General features: G+C 36.3%; 2 protein-coding genes across 2 annotated transcripts; both read right to left on the reverse strand.

The window, feature by feature from the left end:
- Positions 1–4,739: 4,739 nt before the first annotated feature.
- On the reverse strand, positions 4,740–10,495 carry LOC104086379 (butanoate--CoA ligase AAE1-like). Its single transcript, XM_018767396.3, has 3 exons — positions 10,083–10,495; positions 6,242–7,718; positions 4,740–5,289 (listed from the first exon to the last, which is right to left on the reverse strand). Exons 1-3 carry the CDS (start codon positions 10,425–10,427, stop codon positions 5,276–5,278), a joined length of 1,836 nt encoding a protein of 611 aa, XP_018622912.2. The 5' UTR covers positions 10,428–10,495; the 3' UTR covers positions 4,740–5,275.
- A 6,316-nt stretch (positions 10,496–16,811) lies between these two features.
- LOC104117337 (butanoate--CoA ligase AAE1-like) lies at positions 16,812–20,658 on the reverse strand. The gene is made up of 2 exons (XM_009628382.4): positions 20,189–20,658; positions 16,812–18,499 (listed from the first exon to the last, which is right to left on the reverse strand). Exons 1-2 carry the CDS (start codon positions 20,519–20,521, stop codon positions 17,057–17,059), a joined length of 1,776 nt encoding a protein of 591 aa, XP_009626677.1. The 5' UTR covers positions 20,522–20,658; the 3' UTR covers positions 16,812–17,056.
- Between the last annotated feature and the right edge of the window lie 459 nt (positions 20,659–21,117).

Here is a 21,117-nt window from a genome sequence, read left to right on the forward strand (position 1 = left end):
ATATCCTTGAACCACCAATCTTGCCTTGTTCCTCGTAACTATTCCATCTTCGTCAAGTTTGTTTCTAAAGACCCATTTTGTGCCAATTACTAATCTGTCCTTGGGTTTTGGTACCAGATGCTAAACTTGACTTCTTTCAAATTGGTTGAGTTTATCTTGCATTGTATTCACCCAGTCTGTATTCTGCAAAGCCTCAGTAATATTTTTAGGTTCAATAAGAGATAAAAAGGCATCAAAAACACAAAGATTCTTCAAAGAAGATCTGGTTTTGATTCCAGAGGTTGGATCAGTAATTATGTTCTCAATGGGATGAGACCTTTGATACTTGTACGGTTTTACAACCAGTTGGTTTCCCCTAGATTTTCCTTCAATGTTTTGTTGCTGAGGAACAGGTTCATGGACAGGCTCCCTCGAGGTTTGAGGATCAATTCCTCTTTGTTCAGTTCCCCCTGTCAAGTTGCCCTGGGTGGAAGGACTTGTTCCATCACTTGTTCCTTTCTCTGGTGCAGCTTCAGTTTGGGTTGTGGTTTAATTTGAGTTTCTTACCAGCCCAATTGCTTCATCATCATGTTCCTGCCTCTCAGAAAGAATATTAGTTTCGTCAAAAATCACATGTACACTTTCACCTACACACATAGTTCTTTTGTTATAAATCTTATAAACTTGAACTTAAAAATTACGGTATTTCGGTATACCAAAATATCAAAAACTCAATACCGTATATCGTACCGAAATACCGAAATATACCGAAATACCGATAAAATCGAAACCAAAATTCTAAATTAATTCGGTTCGGTTCGCAATTCAGTTTTTCGGATTTTATGCCCACCCCTAGTACTAGGTACTTTGAGTGAAGTATTCAAGTTAGAGTTAACTTGAAGTTATCGCAACAGCTAGAGGCTGGTTGTCACAAAGGGTTAGAGGTAATCCTTAGGTTTACAAAGAGTTTTGTAAATGCTATTTTTGGCTCAGTGATTTTGTGAAGTGTTAAGAAAAATCCTACTGGGTAGTAGGTCGTGGTTTTTTTACCTTTTGAGCCAGGTATTTTTCGCATAAAAATACTTGTGTTCTTTACTTTTCGCATTTATTATTTTGTAACAGTAGTATAAGGAACACATAGTATAACCATGTCCTTCTATAATGTGTGGACGCAAAAAATTGGACACCACACAAATCACCCCCCTTTTGTGTGGTATTGAAGTACAAAACATCAATTGGTATCAGAGCAGGTTATCCTTGAAGAGGCTAACACCTTAGGAGAAGATCAAGATGAGTGCACCACCTGGAAACTGGGAAGGACAATCCACTGGTAGGCCACCACTCTTTAATGGCTAGTACTACTATTGGTGGAAGAACAGAATGAGAGATCCCATTCAAGGAGAGGACTATGAGCTATGGAACATTGTCACTAATAGTCCACTGGCTACCTTGAAGAAAAATGCTGAAGGAGTAGATGTGCCAAAGACAAGAGCGAATTGCATTGCTGAGGACCTATTGAAGTGAGAGACGAATGCTAAAGCCAAGAAATGACTTATTTGTGGACTTGATCCAGATGAGTACAGTAGAATCTAAGGCTCTGCCACTGCTAAGCAAATTTGGGACACACTGCAGGTGGCTCATGAAGGAACAACTCAGGTGAAGAGATCTAGAGAAACTCTACTGTATTCTCAATATGAGAACTTTGCTATGAAGGATGGAGAAACCATCAAGAGATGTACACAATATTCACTAAACTGACAAATGAGTTAAAATCTCCTGGAAGGATTATTCCTGAAGAAGAAAGAGTCGAGAAGATACTTACTAGGGTTTTATCTATCATTTGGGAGAGCAAGATCACTGCCATCCAGGAATCAAAGAATATTGCCACTATCCCACTAGATGAATTGATTGGAAATCTTACTGTCTATGAACTTAGGAGACAAACCATGAAGATGGATGTACCTATGAGAGAAAGAATCTTGGCACTCAGAATCACTGAAGGTTCTGATCTGGAAGATGATGAAATGTCTATGATTACCAAAGACTTCAAGAAGTACCTGAGGATAGGAAATGGTTCTTCAAGAAGTGGAAGCTACAACAAGGCAAAAGCTCATGAGAAGCAAACCAATGATGATTGCTACAAGTGTGGAAAGCCTAATAATTCACATAAAAAATTATCCTTTGTGGGAAATTGAATGGAAGAAGGAAAGAGCTGAACGAAGGAACAAGAAGAAGGAACAAGTTCAAAACAAGAAAATCAACAACAAAGGATCAACCAAGGCTACGGTCGCTGCTTGGGGAGAAAGCTTAGATGAAAGCTCAGATGATGAGGATGAACGAGCACGTATGGCCATTAGAGAATCTGATGAAGAAACTGAGGTAAATATCTTTCATCTTAAAGATAAGATTAAATTTTTGTCTAAAGAAAGGTTATCTAAGTTGCTACCAGAGTTAATTGAAGAATTTGAGGATGTAAATAACGAAAAGGAACAGCTGTTTAAAGAATGTATGATTTTGAAGGCTAAGTGCAAAAATCTAGAACTTAGGGCTAGTGAAACTATAAGTGAAAATACTGTGTTGAAGAACCAGGTTCATGCACTTGACTCAACTATCCTAGAGCTTAGATTTAAAAATCTAAAATTGAAACTAGGAACAGGCAAAAAAACAACTGATCACACACAACTCACTTTAGAAGAAAATGTAGGAAAAATGAATGATGAATTGTACAAGAGAGATGAACAGGTAAGAATTCTAAAGGAGGATCTAAGCAAGGTCAAGCATGAGCTAGATAGAACTTGTAAATGGAACAAGTCCTCTGATGCACTTTTATGGCTACAAGAACACCATAGTAGCAACAGAAGATGACTTGGCTTTGGAAACCCTGCACCTAAGTGGGATCCCAAAAACAAGTATCTTACACTTTTTGAGAACAAGATTTGCGCATACTGTAGTAACACTGGTCACTATAAAAGTGATACACTGAAAAAGAAAAAGCAAGTCAAATGAACAAAGATTTTGTTCAAGGGAAAAATAGGCTGGCAAGTTGGGCTAAAAAGAAATTGACTCACACTTTTGCCTATAGAAAGGGACCCGAACTAGTTTGGGTTCCTAAGTTTAACCCCTGATTTTCTTTTGCAGGTCCAAGGGAAACAATCAAATATGGTACATGGATAGTGGCTGCTCAAAGCATATGACAGGAAACAAGAATTAGTTTCTTTCACTTGAGGACCTTAAAGGAGGTAATGTCTCCTTTTAAAATAGGAAGAAAGGTGAGATCATTGGGGTTGGAAAGGTAGGTAGGACTGATTCTCACTCTATTGAGAATGTCTACTTGATAGATGGACTGAAGTACAATCTAATAAGTATATCATAATTGTGTGATAGAGGTAACATGGTAGCATTCACCTCTACAAAATGCTTTCTGATTAATCTTATCACTGACAAGATAGTTTTGCAGGAAAAAAGAGTAAACAACATATATGTTGTGGATCTGTTCACACTTTTAGATAATGAACTCACTTGCTTAAGTGTGTTGGATAATGATCCTCTCCTTTGGCACAAAAGACTTGGACATGTTAGTCTAAGCCAACTCAACAAACTAGTCTCCAAAGACTTGATATGGTTGCCTAACATTAAATTCAAGGAAGATAAAGTTTGTGAGGCTAGTGCAAGGGGGAAGCAGGTAAGATCCTCTTTCAAAAGCAAGAAAATGGTAAACACTACCAGGATGATAAAACTGGTCCATATAGATCTTTGTGGTCCAATAAGAACACTGAGCAGGGGTGGTAATAGATATGTTATGGTGCTTGTTGATGATTACTCTAGGTTTACTTGGACATTGTTTTTAATATCTAAAGATGAAGCATTTGACGTGTTCACTTGTTTTGTTAGAAAAACTCAGAAATAACTAAGTAATCAACTTGCATCAATTAGGTCTGATCATGGTACTGAATTTGAGAATGCTAAATTTGCTGAATTTTGTGATGAGCATGGCATAAATCATAATTTTTCTGCTCCCAAGACTCCACAACAAAATGGAGTAGTTGAAAGAAAGAATAGGACATTGGAACAAATTGCTAAGACTATGCTTCTTTCTAGTAAACTGCCCCATAGTTTCTGGGCAGAAACCGTGAATACTGCATGCTACAGTATAAATAGGTGCATGGCTAGACCTCTTATTGAGAAGACTCCCTATGAGTTACTTAAAGGGAGAAAGCCAAATATATCCCATCTTAGGGCATTTGGATGCAAGTGTTTTATGCACAATAATGGTAAAGACTCCCTAGATAAGTTTGATCCCAGAAGTGATGAAGAAGTATTCTTGGGATTTTTTTCACATAGTATTACGTGATGATAAAGCTTCAGGTGGGTAAGCTTTAGTAAAAGCATGGTTTTGAGTTTTTTTGTTGCACTAGTGAACTTCATGCTCATCGTTGCTTTATTATGATGCTTCTTACAATTTGACGTTTTTCGGGAGAATTGGCCAAAGAAAGTGACTCCTAAAATATTTTATCGTTGTATGTTCTGATGCCTCCACGATAAATATATTTACCAAAGTAATATGTGGGATATTATCTATATAATTAGCACACCGAAACCGTTATCCAGTCCACTGTCCACTTCACTGTCCTCTCCATTTACATTATCTATTTCCGTTAATGTATCAAACTGAAACCGTACCGAACCAAAATAAGAAATACTGAACCGTACCGAACTACTTTGATACGGTATTTGGTATACACAATTGATAAACCGAATATCGAAATACCGAACCGAAGTTTTTAAATACCGAGCCGAAGCACAGAACGCCCACTCCTACCTAGTACAATTGCTTCTAGATAAAGCTGAAAGGTACAACTCAAAAGCCCTACTACAATGAAACTAGAATAAAAGACAGACACTTGGAACTGGTTCTTCTATGTGGTTCATGTAGCTTCAGGTTCGCACACTTGAATCACACAGGAATTGCTTGCAAAATGCCTTGTTATTTTGCTCTCAACTCACGTTTAACTTCAGCGTTTGTGCGTGCCTGTAAAATGAGAACATCATGCAATATATAGAGTTAGTAGAATAGGAAATAACTAGAAGTCTAATGCTTTACCCTTCCTCGGTGGAAGAGTTCTGGTTATCTTCAACTTCTAACTCCTCCCTTATCTAGGATAGAGTTCTCTTCGAGTAAGGAGCCCTTCTCCTTATTACTTATGCAACATTTTCGTTCAGGAGATATCAGATATAATCACTTAAGCTTATCTCCTTCACGTGTATGTCTTGTGCTCGAATCTGCATGTGTCCTGGTTCATGCTTGAGTTCCTTTATCAATCATCGAAACAAACTTACTTAGGCCAACATCGACTAATTATTTTCAAGAAAAAACAAAACAAGATCGTCAATGGTAAGCAAATAGAAGTAGCTCGTTTTATGCAGCTTTTAGCTTCAAGAACCACCATCAACATTTCAATTTAGAGTGACTTACTGTTATAGTGAGAAATTAACAGTCACTTTAATGTTGTGTGAGAATATTTTTGCACAATATTTCAATTCTTACTTAGCAAAGAATTATACCAAATAGCCATTTTAAGGCAGCTAACTGAAATATAGTTAGTGTTTGTAAACTCGTTGAAAAATAGTCACAACTTGAAATATGAGGCAAATAGTTGAAAAATAGGCACATGATTTTCCTGATGTTCGAATTTAGCAAGTGAAACTGAGTTGGAAACTTATACAAGTCAAATTGCTGCAAGTGAAATCCCCAAACTGTGTGTTCGAAACTTATACGAGTGAACTTCATGAAATTTTCCTGAAATTTGAACTCCTACTGCTTGGCCTCAATTAGTATCAATATTTTAAGAGCTATACATGATGTTGTGATCCTCCTGCTATTCTTTGTTTTCAAGTTATTCCTCAAGCAATATGCACCAAATATGGGCTCGCCGGAGGTGCAAACTTAATCTGGCTTGTTCGTATTCAATTTAAATTCTATGCCTACGGCTTTTGGGATGAACTCAGATTGGAGTTTAGTGGATATTGATAGTAATCCAGGTTCCAGAGAGCCATGGTTCAAATAAAGCTGATTTAATACTGCTCAATAGATATGTTTGCTTTGAAGTTGATTTTTTCAAGGTAACCATAGCTAAAGCCCTGATAGAATTTGAGCCGCATAGATATGTTGGCTTTGAAGTTGATCTTTTCACAATACTGGATTGACAATAGCAACAGCCAAAGATTGACACATTATTGAAATAGGAGTGGAATTGTCTCTAACCTTCAGCAGATGCATACAGAGAAGGACTGCTTTGTTTTATTGAACAAAGACTGCCCAAAGACTTTGCTTTTTCCCTTAGGATAAACTTTTGTATCTTGCCAGTAGAAGTTATTGGCAGATCTTCAAAAATGACAGTCCGAGGAGCCATATAATGAGGCAAATGATCTCGACAAAAGTTGATTATTTCTTCAGAACCAACACTGAATCCCTCCTTCAACTTGACAAATGCACAAGGCGTCTGCCCCCAGTGATCATCTGGTCTTGCTACTACAGCTGCTTCAAGGACAGCCGGATGACTTAGCAAAACTCCTTCCACCTCAACCGAGCAAATATTTTCACCTCCCGAGATTATAATGTCCTTCATCCGGTCTTTCACTTCAATGTAACCATCTGAATGTCTCACAGCAAGATCACCACTATGAAACCATCCACCTCTAAACGCTTCTTCTGTTGCCTTAACATTTTTTAAGTATCCACTCATCACACAGTTCCCTCTAATCATAATTTCACCAGGGGTCTTACCATCATCTGGCACCTTCTCCATTGTGTCAGGATCTCTTATGTCAATTTCTTGTGTAAAAAAGTGTTCCACTCCTTGTCTTGCTTTCAGAGCAAACCGTTCATCAGGAGGTAATGATTCCCACTCTGGCTTCCGGAGGCAAGATGTACAAGGACCATGAATCTCTGTGAGCCCATATATATGAGATACAGAAAAGCCTAACTCCTCCATCTTGGAAATGATATGAGGAGGCGGTGGTGAACCACCTGTTGTTATTTCAACCTTGTGAGGAAGTGGTTTGCGGTCACTTTTAGGTGAGTTAACAATCATGTTCAAGACCGTTGGTGCACCACTCATATGTGTGACATTGTGGAGGGATATGTTCTCAAAAATGTCCTTTGGAGAGACGCGTCTAAGGCAAACGTTAGTGCCACCAAGTGCAGCCACGCCCCAATTAAGGCACCATCCGTTGCAGTGAAACATTGGAACAGTCCAAAGATAAGTAGGCATAGAGCCCATCTCATGAATAAAAGAAGTAGCAATAGAATTGAGATATGCACCTCTGTGATTGTAAACAACTCCTTTAGGCTGTGATGTTGTACCAGAAGTATAGTTAACACTAATAGGGTCAAATTCAGTTAACGGCCACTTTATTGCAAAATCGCTGCGTCCACTTGCCAGTAGAGTTTCATATTCATGAACATTTGCCGTAGCAACAGGAGGAGGGAGGTTTTCAGGATCGGGGATTAACACTAAAAGAGGTTTTGTTTTGACATCAATAAGAAGATCCAGTGCTCCTTGAGCAACTCCAAATAACTGCTGGTCGACGAAAATGAGCTTAGCTTCTGAATGTTGTAGGAGTACTGATACCATAGCTGAATCATGGCGTGTATTCAATGTACAAAGCACTGCTCCTGCCATTGGCACCGCGAAATGCAACTCTTGCACTGCAGGTACATTAGGGGCTAGCGTTGCAACCTATCGAAGAATTTAAACTTAAAACCATGAGAAATGACTGATTAATATGTCCTGCTTAGAGAAATGTATTGGTAAATGATCAGACTAAGATGTTAGAAGTGATTTTAAGGAGAAAAAAATCGGGTAAAGTAATTACAATGCTTAGGCAACACTTTCATCAAATTCTTGCTTCTATCTTAACTTCTCACAAGTTAAAAAATATAGGAAAGAGCTTTTAATTTGTCTCCTCTACCGAAGTATCTAATTATACCACTCAAAACTTGGCAAACATGAATACATCTGAGGCACTCATCCATCATCTAGATTTCCTTTCTTTATATAATGTGCATAAAAAGTTTCACAAAAGAATTACTATCAGTTTACAAACCCGCGAAACTTCAGCAACCTTACAAAGATTACACATTAGAAAGAAAGAACAGAGACATAAAAACATTAAAAAGGAATCCAATTCAGACATCTTGGCGTGTTTGGCATGGGGAATAAATATTTTCCATGAAAAAGATATTTGTCAGCGGCGGGTTACATTGAATTGTAGAAAATGTTTTCTTCAAAGGGAAAAATAGTTTTCTTATTTGCTTCAATTAACGCTTCAGACGTAACTTGATTGGCATGGAATTGTGTATAATTGAGGTAAGAATTGTTTGATAATTATATGGTGTAATTCAAATTCTCTTTTATTTTTATTTTTCAAATAACTCTTACACTCTTTCTCTTCTATTACTTCAAATATATTAAAAACGCTTGTAAAAAATATCGTATTTTTCTAGTTTTGTTTACTATTGATTAGTACATATATTTATCATATAAAAATATTATCAAACTCATATCTATCTTTTGTTAATTAAAAGTAAAACAGATGATGAATTTTATATTATATTCATATGATTGGGAAGATACCTATTATTTTTCACGATATTAGTTACCAAAATATATTTATTTAAATATATATTTTCTTTAAGTTATGTTCTCTTTGTGCCTAGTAGTAAGTAACAAATATCTTTTAAACCCCTTTGGAAATCTTTACCCAGACAAATGAGAAACAAGTATAGTATTTTGGTAAATGCTGAATTACCGAAACTGAAAATTTTGGTATTTGGTATGATATTTGGTTTTTAAGTTTTTTAAAAAATTAGTATTAGATATGGTATTTGGTATTTTAAAATAAAATACCGATACCGTACCGAAATATTATATATATATATATATATATATATATATATATATATATATATATATATTACGCAAAACACATATTATCAATTATAACATAAATATAAAACATCTAAAATTTTACTTTTCTTTATTCTCTAAGTTTATCGATTAGCTCTAAACAAGTAACAAAACATTTCTAATGATCAAATTTATTCTTTTATGTACAGTTTTCTCTCTATGAGTCGATATTTACTGGTTTTGGACAAAACTTTTGTCAAAACATTTTCAGTTTTGTATTTTTGAGTACTTTAATTAAGAATATTAAGTATATGGCTCTATGCACTAATTAGTATTCAAACCGAATAAAGCGAAGTTACTGAACCGAATAAACCGAAACTGAAAGGAGAAAAATCGAACCATACCGATTTAATTAGGTACGGTATTGGTATAGGATTTTAAGAAATCGAATGCCGAAAATACCGAACCGAAATGTCTAAATACCGTACAGTACCGACCGACCGACAAACACCCTTGTGTGTAACACAATTGAAGGATTTACACGTGAATTCTCTATTTTTTCTTTCTTTTTTTTTCTTGCCTATATTCAACTAGATAAAGAGTAGGCTCAATAAGAGTGATCATATAGTACATGGGGTGAAATTCAAAATTAGCAAAATTTACAAGTGGTAATTGAAAATAGTCACAGTTTCTAAAGTAATCAAAATTTAGTCACCTTTCACGTAAAGATAAATCTAAACGAAAACATTGTTCAAAATCAGAAAAATATTTCAGTATAATATACTGGAGTTCAAATTTATTACATGTGAACTTTTAGCATAATATACTGGTCCAGCATAATATGCTAGAAGTTCGTACACAGGTACTACAATTTCCAGTATATGATGCTAGAACTTTCTGTGTGCTGGAGTTCCAGCATAATATGCTGGAAGTTCATACACAGGTGCACCAATCTCCAGTATATTATGCTGGAACATTTCGTATTGCAGCAAAATAGTGGCTATTTTTTAGTGACTTAGCAAACGCTGATTATTTTTCAATTACCGGTCCAAAAACTGGTTAGCCATCGTAGAGGGAGACAGATTTGGCTAAACATGCTAATGAGTTGGTTCAGAGGAATATTAGTGGCTCGAATGAACTAATTTAAGAGAAAGAGAAACCTAGAGAAGAAACATTTGGATGAGAAGAACTTACAATATCCCCACGAGAAATCCCCAGCTTAGAGAGAGCAGAAGCCAGCTTTAAACACCTGTTGTGAGTCTGTTCCCAAGTGTATTTAACAGAAGAGCCATACACTACTGAAGTTCTGTCTCTAAAAACCTTAGCTGCTCTGTCCAAGAAACTAATTGGTGTCAAAGGAAAATAATTTGCAGAACATCTCGTTAGGCCCTCTTTGGATTTCCATGGGTGAGTTTCAAGATTATTCTCACTAATTTGGCACAGATAACGGGTTCTCTGACTCAAAATGGGGTGAACTCGAACTCTGTTCAGAGCATAGAACCACCCACTGAATTTTGAAATATTGAAGAAAGGATTCATGACTAAGATAAGAGAAAAAGAGAAAGCAAGCAAAGTTTAATTGTCAGGGGGATTTTCTCCAAAATGGGCGTGCACATATAAATGTTTAAGAGCATGCAAATTCTGACTAAATGACAATAGCTTTGTTATGTTATTAATAACATGGCGATTGTGGATCGTAAGCTTGAAAAAGAGAATACAGTAATCCCTTTAGTCCTATTATTTAATTTTGTCAGCTTGTAATTTAACTGTCTGTATGTCACTATGTCTTGACGTTCATTTATGCAATCTTTAAGAACTATTGGTTGGACATAAATTATTTCAGCATATGCAAAATATTAAATTTCATTATTTTCAAATTTGGTTGACCATTATTATTTGAACTTTAAATGAAATATTGAAGTTTTGGTCTGAAGGTGTATATCATGTTAATTAAATACTGGTCTTTTACTAACAAATCTTTAACTTGATTTTTCCCATTGGAGTTTATGTCGAAATACAAGTATGCAACTCTTTGGGCAACTTGTGGACCTCAACGAAAAGAAAAAATTACACGACACCGCAAACATATACGTCGTATTTACCATTCGTAGTTATATTTTCAGAAAATTATATTTGTAGTTATATTTGAATTTTATATCAAATACACATGTAATATAGAAATAAGAGATCAATTATTTTGAACTGAAATAAGAGAGCAACATGCTCTCGTAGCTTAGTTGATTAGACCACTTGCTTAGTAAGTAAAAGTCTTGAGCTTTCAATGAGAGAGTGTTTTATGAAAATTTCTCGAAAAGAAAAAATATTTTGTAAGAAAAAGTTTGTAGAACAGAAAAAATGTGTCCGATGAGTTATAGTTATTTTAAAGTTTTGTGTGTTTTGTGAGTGAAAGAAACTTTTCCAACGAAGAGCTGGAATATGCTTGAGATAGAAATAGTTGAAAACTTTCTTTTTTGTTTGGCTAAAAGAAAAACGGAAAGGAAAATCAGATTTATCTGTGGGATCCAAAAGTAAGATAAAGTAGTGCAATTATTTTCCTTTCTTTTCCACTGCAGCTTCCGTTCTTTTCCAAAGTAAGCGTAATGAGGTTAAAGATAGTATACGTGGTACCTGCAGAAGTAATTCTCTTGCAAAATGATAATTAAATGATAATTCACTTAATTAATCCCTAGTATCCTATAGATGTTTGGTTTATTCTTACCAAATTCTTTTTTTTCCCTTGTCATTAATCCTCGCCTCCCTAGTTCACTTGGCATCAATGATATAGAATCATGAAAATTTTAAGTTATATATGTTGCGGAAGCCAAATGTATATAGTGTGAATGAGTCACAACTACGATACCAAAAATTATGACAATCACTAAATAATAAACAAGACAATAAGACAACAATAAAAGAACACCAGAATTTATGAGGTTCGGCCAATTTTGCCTACTTCCTCGGACACAATCAATATTTTATTCCACTCCAAAATTACAAGTGAAATAATACTAAAGAGAGAAGATACAAATGCCTTAAGAAGAGAAGATAAAAGGCAAATGAGAGGTGTATTTAAATCCTAAACATTAGGCCTCCTTTTATAGGGTGAAATTCTCATTCAAAATTGTCATCCACCGATGTGGTACTTTTGCCAATTTCAACAAATCTCCACCTTGGCAAAATTCCACATCTTCAATTTTCTCTCAATAACAAATTTTGGTTGTGTCTTCATCTTCAATCTTTAGTGTTCAACAATGTTGATCAAATCCAAACAATGTTGAAACTTGACCGCAGTCACCACTTTTGTCAGCATATCAGCAGGGTTCTCCGTAGTATGAATTTTCTTCACCGTGACTCCACCTTCTTCTATGATTTCTCGTACGAAATGATACCGAACATCAATGTGCTTCGTCCTTGCATGATAAACTTGGTTCTTCGCTAATTGAATAGCACTTTGACTATCACAAAAAATTGTAATATTTTTTTGTTCAATACCAAGCTCCTTTAGCAACCCCTGAAGCCAAATTGCCTCCTTCACAGCCTCCGTAATAGCCATGTACTCTGCCTCTGTTGTAGACAAAGCAACTGTTGACTGCAAAGTAGACTTCCAACTAACTGGTGCCTTTGCAAAAGTAAACACATAACCAGTAGTTGACCTTCGTTTGTCCAGATCACCCGCAAAATCTGAGTCACAATATCCAACTACAGACCGATTGCCTTCCTGCTCAAAAACTAACCCAACATCTACAGTACTATGAATATACCGTAGAATCCATTTCACAGCTTGCCAATGCTCCTTTCCTGGATTATGCATATATCTGCTAATAACTCCAACGGCTTGTGAAATGTCAGGTCTCGTACAAACCATTGCATACATCAAGCTACCAACAACATTTGCGTATGGTACCCTTGACATATACTCCTGTTCAGTTTCATCCTTTGGCGACATAGTAGTACTTAGCTTAAAATGGGGAGCAAGTGGCGTACTAATTGGCTTAGTCTTCTTATCTATGCCAAAACGCTTTAGTACTCTCTTCAAATATTCTTTCTGAGATAAACAGAGTTTCTTTGTACGTCTATCTCTTATTATCTCCATGCCAAGAATTTTCTTTGCCTCACCCAGATCCTTCATCTCGAACTCCTCCTTCAGTTGAATCTTCAACTTATCAATTTCTTCCGAATTCTTGGAAGTTATCAACATATCATCAACATATAGGAGAAGATATACAAAGGAACCATCATTAAGTTTGCGCAAATACACACAATGATCGTATTTGCTTCTCTTGTACCCTTGCCGCAACATAAACTTGTCAAATCGCTTGTACCATTGTCTAGAAGATTGTTTCAATCCGTACAACGATTTTTCAAGTTTGCATACCATATTTTCTTTTCCAGCAACTTTGAATCCTTCTGGCTGAGTCATGTAGATTTCATCCTCCAAGTTTCCATATAAAAATACAGTTTTTACATCCATCTGAACTAGTTCCAAATCCAACTGTGCTACCAAAGCCAACATAATTCTAATGGAGGAATATTTTACAACTGGAGAAAATACTTTATTATAATCAATTCCCTCCTTTTGAGCATATCCTTTGGCCACCAATCTTGCTTTGTAGCGAACATCTTCTTGGTTAGGAAATTCTTCTTTTTTTGCAAATACCCATTTGTACCCAATTATTTTCTTTCCCTTCAGGAGATTGGTCAATTTCCATGTATGATTCTGATGAAGGGACTGCATTTCTTCATTCATGGAAATCCTCCACTTATCTTCTTTTAAACTTTGGATTGCGTCTTTATAAGGGGTAGGAACACCATCAGCTACAATTAAGGTTGCGCAAGCAACCGTCTCTATGAGACGAACAGGTTTCGTTATTGTCCTTTTTGGCCTGCTGGTTGCTATTGATTCAAGTTGTTGTCGAGGTTCCTGAGTTGGAATCTCACTCTCTACTGGCTCTTCTTCCAGAGGGTAATCTTTATGAGTTTCCTCCTCTGCTTCTTGTGTAGGAAAAATAAATTTTCCCTCAAACTCCACCTGCTTTGATGCACCACCAGTTTGTTTGACATCTTCAACTGTCACCTTATCTGTTATGGCAGATTCATCAAAGGTAACATCTCTGCTGAATATAATATTCCTTGTCTCTGGACACCATAAGCGGTATCCTTTGACTCCAGAAGTAATCCCCATAAATATAGCCTTCTTTGCTCTCGGATCCAATTTTGACTCTTTCACATGATAGTATGCAATTGAGCCAAACACGTGCAAAGAGTCATAATCTACAGCAGGTTTTCCATACCATTTTTCAAATGGTGTCTTGCCATCAATAGCAGCAGATGGTAGACGATTAATGAGGTGGCATGCATATGTAATTGCCTCAGCCCAAAATTCTTTGCCCAAGCCAGCATTGGACAACATACACCGTACCTTCTCCAGTAAAGTCCGGTTCATACGTTCTGCCACTCCATTCTGTTGTGGTGTATTTCTGACAGTGAAGTGTCGGACGATGCCATCATTTTCACAGACCTTATTGAAATGATCATTTTTGTATTCACCTCCATTGTCTGTGCGAATACACTTGATCCTCCTGCCTGTTTGATTCTCCACCATCGTTTTCCATTTGAGAAAAATTCCCAACACTTCATCTTTCCTCTTCATTGTATACACCCACACTCTTCGGGAAAAATCATCAACAAAGGTTACAAAATAGTGCTTCCCACCCAATGAAGGTGTTTTGGAAGCACCCCAAACATCAGAGTGTACATAATCCAAAATGCCTTTAGTATTATGGATCGCTATACCAAATTTAACCCTTGTCTGTTTCCCTTTGACACAATGCTCGCAAAACTCCAAGTTGCAAGTCTTTACGCCTTTTAACAATCCTTGATTAGATAAAGCTTTCAAGGATTTTCCTCCAGCATGTCCCAAGCGCATGTGCCATAGCCTGGTTGCTTCTGCCTCTTTGTCATCACTGGATGTCACTGTTGCTGTCCCAATAACTGTACTACCACGATAGAGGTACATGTTATTGTTCTTCCGATTGGCCTTCATTACCACTAGTGTACCGGAGCATATTCTCATCACTCCATTTTCTACAATGATTTTGAACCCTTTTGATTCTAGGACTCCCACAGAGATGAGATTCTTCTTCAAACCCGGTACATATCGAACATCTGTTAATGTTCTGATCATTCCATCATGGCTCCTTAATCTTATTGAACCAATGCCATATGAGGTAAGAGGGTTGTTATCCGCTGTATGGATGACTCTATATTCTCCTTCTTGAAAATTCACGAACCAATCCTTGTTGGGACACATATGATAGCTACAAGCCGAGTCCATCAACCATATGTCTGATGATGTTGATAACTCTGTTGTAACTAATGAGAAGTCTGAATCATCACAATCAGCACATTCATCTTTGCTGGGTCTAGATCTCGACTTGGATCTTCCCTTCTTAGTCCTCGTTTGATTTTGAGGACGACCCCTCACAATTAGTGCTTCTCATTCTCCGCCCTTCTATTTTTCTCCCTTTCTTTGTTCAGAGCTGTACAAAGCCGAACAAACTTCTCTGAGAGAAATTTCGTCATTTCTATGGAGTAGAGTAGTTTCAAGGTGCTCGTACTCATTAGGAAGTGACCCCAACAACATTAAGGCCAAGTCACCATCATCAAAAGTTGCATCCATATTTTGCAAATATGTGACCAACTTATTGAAACTGGTGATATGTTCATTCATTATGGTACCAGGAACATAGGTGAAGCGAAACAGTCTCTTCTTCATGTACAATTTATTTTGACTGTTTTTCTTCAAAAATTTATCCTCCAGTGCTTTCCATAATTTACTTGCAGAAGTTTCTTTTGTGTATAGATATTTCTGCTCTCTAGCAAGGTAGGCGAATGGTACCGCAAACAACACGATTGATAATTTTTCAATCTTCTTCTCCAATAACATCTGGCTTCTTTTCTTCAATGGCAAGATCTAGCCCTTGTTGAAAAAGAACATCTAGAACCTCGCCTTGCCACATCCCAAAATGTCCTGACCCGTCAAAAATTTCTACCGCAAATTTCGCATTTGACACAATTCTTGTCATAAGCGAAGATGCCAACGATGACGTATTATTGACACTTGATGTAGATTCTTCTTGTTTACTGTCTCCCATTTTGACACAAATATTATTTAGTAGCTGACGACACAAATCAAGATTATTTCCTTTCTGGTGTGGAAGATCAGACTAAGCTGCAACCACAGAGCATACTCAGACAGAACCTTGACTCAGTTACCAAGATAGATCTTTTCTGACGTGGAAGATCAGACTATGCTGCAACCACAGAGCATACTTAGACAGTAATCTGGCTCTGATACCAATTGTTGCGGAAGCCAAATGTATATAGTGTGAATGAGTCACAACTACTATACCAAAAATTATGACAACCACTAAATAATAAACAAGACAATAAGACAACAATAAAAGAATACCAGAATTTACGAGGTTCGGCCAATTTTGCCTACTTTCTCGGACACAATCAATATTTTATTCCGCTCCAAAATTACAAGTGAAATAATACTAAAGAGAGAAGATACAAATGCCTTAAGAAGATAAAAAAAAGGCAAATGAGATGTGTACATAAATCCTAAACATTAGGCCTCCTTTTATAGGGTGAAATTTCCTTTCAAAATTGTCATCCACCGATGTGGGACTTTTGACAATTTCAACAATATACACCGATGATAGTGTCTCAATAATTAAAAATACAAAATAAAGAAGAAAGAATCAGAATTGTTGTTTATTATACTAGTTTTAGATTGATATGGTTAAGATTTTGTTTACCGTGACCTTACAGATAAATTTTAATAGAATTTAAATTATATTCGCCGACAACACAAAATTCTGATTTAGAATTTGATAGTCTAGTAATGCAACTGATCGATTAGAAGAAGAAAATATTGACATTAAAACCTCATTAGCAAAGAGTGTATAATATGGAGATTAGCATATCACTTTTGAGGAAACATCAATCTAAAAACCAAGCAAAAGAAATGCATTATACCACTCAGAGCAATTTGCCAGCTTTGGCCAATATTGAACTGAGTGGCACAAAGAATGATACAGAGAGTTAAATGGCATAGAAGAATTAATGAACACTCAGACTTAAAAAGCAATTATCACCAACATTCAGAAAAGACTGCCCAATGCTTTGGCTTTGTCCCTTAGAATAAATTTCTGTATCTTCCCTGTTGAAGTTTTTGGGAGATCTTGAAATATGACTGATCGAGGTGCCATGTAATGAGGCAAGTTATCCCTGCAGAAGTTGATAATTTCTTGATCACAAACATTTTTAAAACCATCCTTCAACTTCACAAATGCACATGGTGTCTGCCCCCAGTAATTATCTGGTCGCGCGACTACTGCTGTTTCAAGAACTGCTGGATGACTATACAGCACCCTTTCCACCTCTACTGTGCTTATGTTTTCTCCACCAGAAATTATAATATCTTTCAGTCTGTCCTTAACTTCAATATAGCCATCAGGATGTTTAACAGCCAAATCACCACTATGAAACCAGCCACCTTTAAAAGCTTCTTCTGTTGCTTCTACATCTTTTAAATATCCACTCATTACAGTATTCCCTCTGAACACAATTTCACCAATTGTCTTACCATCTTCTGGTACTTTCTCCATTGTAATAGGATCCATTATATCCACTGACTCTGAACAAAGATGCTGCACTCCTTGTCTTGCTTTTAGTTTGTACTTTTCATTTGGTGGCAAAGAATCCCACTCAGGCTTCCACAAACAATATGTACCTGGACCATATGTCTCTGTCAGTCCATATAAGTGATGTACTCGAAACCCGAGTTCCTCCATTTGGGAAAGGATTTGTGGAGGTGGTGGTGAACCACCTGTCATTATGTTAACCTTGTGTGGAAGTGGTTTTCTGTCACTTTCGGGCGAATTCACAATCATGTTTAGAACAGTTGGTGCCCCACTCATGTGTGTGACCTTGTGCTCTACTATACTTTCAAATATGACTTTTGGAGAAACCTGTCTAAGGCAAATACTAGTGCCACCTAGTGCTGCTAGACCCCAAGTCAGGCACCATCCATTGCAGTGAAACGTTGGAACGGTCCAAAGGTAAACAGGCCATGAACTCATCTCATGAAGCATAAATGTAGCAATGGTATTGAGATATGCACCTCTGTGATTGTAAACAACTCCTTTGGGTCGCGACGTTGTTCCAGAAGTATAGTTAATGCTAATAGGGTCAAATTCACTTATCGGCCACCTTACAGCAAATTCAATATTCCCACTTTCAAGGAGACTTTCATATTCATGAGTATTAGATTTTGCCATAGTAGGAGTAGAATTGTTAGATTCAGAGATTACAACAACAAGTGGTGGTATTGCTATTTCATTAGCAAGAATATGTATGGCTCCCTGAGCAAGTTGGAGCAAGTGCTGATCCACAAATATGACCTTTGCTTCTGAATGTTTCAGTAGTACTGATATCATAGCTGAATCATGACGTGTATTTAATGTACAAAGAACTGCACCTGCCATTGGAACTGCAAAATGCAGCTCTTGCATTGCGTATACATTTCGGGCCAATGTTGCAACCTACATAAATAATTTTAAATCTATGAAAATGGAAAAGTAAACCCTTTAAATTCCCAACTCATTCTAGCAGAGTTCAACTGGTATCTATTTATGACAACAAGAATCGTCAATATAATGAGTATTTCGCGTCAATAGATAACTGAATACATCCCCCATACACGAAGAAGAACGAGGATTCGCGTCAATGAAAAACAATGCTAGGGATTACGAGTATAATTAATAAAACATAGAAGAACTGAGAAAGCAAAACACAAGAGATGTAGAAAATGCTGCATAATTTGTAATGTGAAAGTGGTTAAAGCAACGAGTTGACTTCAGATAAATTTTGCGTTGGATTACAAAATTTTGGAGAAGATGGGATTTGTTTTTCGCTAAGAATATGAGATTTAGATAAGTCATTATCGACCCATATTCTATTAATATTACTTGTCCATTACGTGTAAAATTAGATTGTTAACCAGAAGGTCGCTTAAGCTTGGGGATAAGTCTATTTTAGTCTCTTTTATTATCTTGAGCACATACAATCCATTAAGTTTACAAATATTGAGCAATTTTCATCCATCACATGAATCTCTCAAATTAATTATTTAAAATTTATGAAAATATTTTAGATTTTCCATGTGGCCAAGCTAAGTAAGGATCGTGATCGGGGTTTTCTTGCCTAATTTCATTTTTTCCCTTGATCGCTGTTTTTTTTTTGTTACTGATATTTTTTTCCAGCTTTTTAGTTATTCTCTTCTGCAGACTTTTCTGCTTCTCTTGTGATTAGTGCTAAATTTTATAGGAAAAATGATATTTTAGGAAAGAAGATCTCTATCGAAAAAATACGTGACATTTCCGTTAACTTTAGGACAAAAGTGTGTTGCTCTAGCGGAGCACCCTCCACTTCCAACCAAGAGTTTGTGAGTTCGAGTCACCCCCAAGAGCTAGGTGGGGAGTTCTTGGAGGGAGGGAGCCGAGGGTATATCGGAAACAGCCTCTCTACTCCAGGGTAGGGTAAGATCTGCGTACACACTACCCTCACCAGACCCCACTAGTGGGATTATACTAGGTTGTTATTGTTCCGTTAACTTTAGTGGGCCTGGCCCTTGTCTGGACCTTTCTGATCCTTATCATGCTTGCTAAAAACTGATTATTTTTTAATGGTGTAGTTCAGTAGTTCTTTTGTCTAAAATTTTTAATCCATATCATGTTTGCTATGAAGGTTTTGTTTTAGGTCATCTTAACTATTTATTTTTCAAAAAATATCAATAAAGCACTAGATAAACTTAATAAAACCTTGTGTTGTATTATGAAAGTAAGAAAGATTGAAGTGTTTCAACGACATAATAAGGAAGTGATCATATATACACGTTAAACTAATCATTTAAAGGTAAACAAAGGCAAATCTTCTATATTAGTACGTACATTGAATATTCTCACATTATGTATGAAACACTTTTTGAAGAAATTATTAAAATTGTATACATTTATGAGTGTGTGTCGGTTTGGATTTTTTTCTAATACCAAACCAAATCAAACCAAAGACATTTAATTCGGCTTTGGGTTGACATAATGTTGAACACTAGATAAGAGGCCTGCTCCAAAAGCAATTACTCTTTTAAGCAAGTATTTGAATATTGCTTCGTTGTTCTTTAGTCATCCTATATATGTTCTAACGTAAATAATGGTTAGAAGAAAGAAACTTACGACATCTCCACGAGAAATCTCAAGCTCAGACAAAGCAGAAGCAAGCTTTATACACCGTGCATGTGTCTCTTCCCAAGTATACTTCACAGAAGGTCCATCAATGATAGAAGTTCTTCCTCTAAAAACATTTGCTGCTCTTTCCAAGAAACTTATGGGTGTTAATGGAACATAATTTGTAGAACATTTAAGCAAACCCTCTGTTGATCGCAATGGCTCAGCTTGAAGATTCATTGAAACCTGACACAAGTGGCGAGGCCTCTGAGTATTTATATTTTTAATTTGAACTGAATTGGTACTATAAATAAGATTTCGTGCCAATCCTGAGTGACTCATGGTGATGGTTGAGAAGAAAGTCAGAGGGAAGATTGAGGAGTAGCATCTTGAACCTTTCAGAACTAATTAAGACATATATTGGCAATGTGAAGATCAGATTAGAGTTGACAGAGCAACAACAAAAAAAATTGAATTGAATATTTCTTGTTTCTTCATCGTGTTGGCAATGTCAAGTATTACAAACTGGCAATTTAAAGCACAAACGTGAGCTGAGCGGATATGATGGGATTTCCAGCGAGCAGTCAACCTTTAAGTATTACTATTTCGTTTTACCATATAATCAAATGAACAACCCTTGAGTGAATAAACCTTTACATCAGTATTTTTCTATCTGAATATATGGACATCTCCTTTTTAAGCAAAATGACGATATTCTGGAATGCACTTAAATAGAGTAACAAATTACTATATTAGAAGGTAGATCTCAGATTTGTCTTTGCTTGAAGTGGAAGCTAACGAACACAAACAGTTGCAAAAACGATAACGTACATTCACCAGCAAAGGAGTATCATTTCACTAAACACAAAATTATAAAAAAATAAAAAAGGTAAAGGAATTAAGTGAGAACAAAAGCAAGAAATAAAGAAAGGAGGTCC

This window comes from Nicotiana tomentosiformis, chromosome 2 (assembly GCF_000390325.3).
Source record: "Nicotiana tomentosiformis chromosome 2, ASM39032v3, whole genome shotgun sequence".
Taxonomy (NCBI): Eukaryota; Viridiplantae; Streptophyta; class Magnoliopsida; order Solanales; family Solanaceae; genus Nicotiana; species Nicotiana tomentosiformis.

What these genes read in the sequence shown, in the direction of transcription:
- LOC104117337 (XM_009628382.4), bottom strand. Translation starts at nt 20,521, where the DNA reads ATGAGTCACTCAGGATTGGCACGAAATCTTATTTATAGTACCAATTCA. An exon ending in AGATTTCTCGTGGAGATGTC is followed by an intron (nt 18,500 to 20,188) that starts GTAAGTTTCTTT and finishes TTATTTATGTAG; the next exon opens with GTTGCAACATTGGCCCGAAA.
- LOC104086379 (XM_018767396.3), bottom strand. Translation starts at nt 10,427, where the DNA reads ATGAATCCTTTCTTCAATATTTCAAAATTCAGTGGGTGGTTCTATGCT. An exon ending in GGATTTCTCGTGGGGATATT is followed by an intron (nt 7,719 to 10,082) that starts GTAAGTTCTTCT and finishes ATTCTTCGATAG; the next exon opens with GTTGCAACGCTAGCCCCTAA.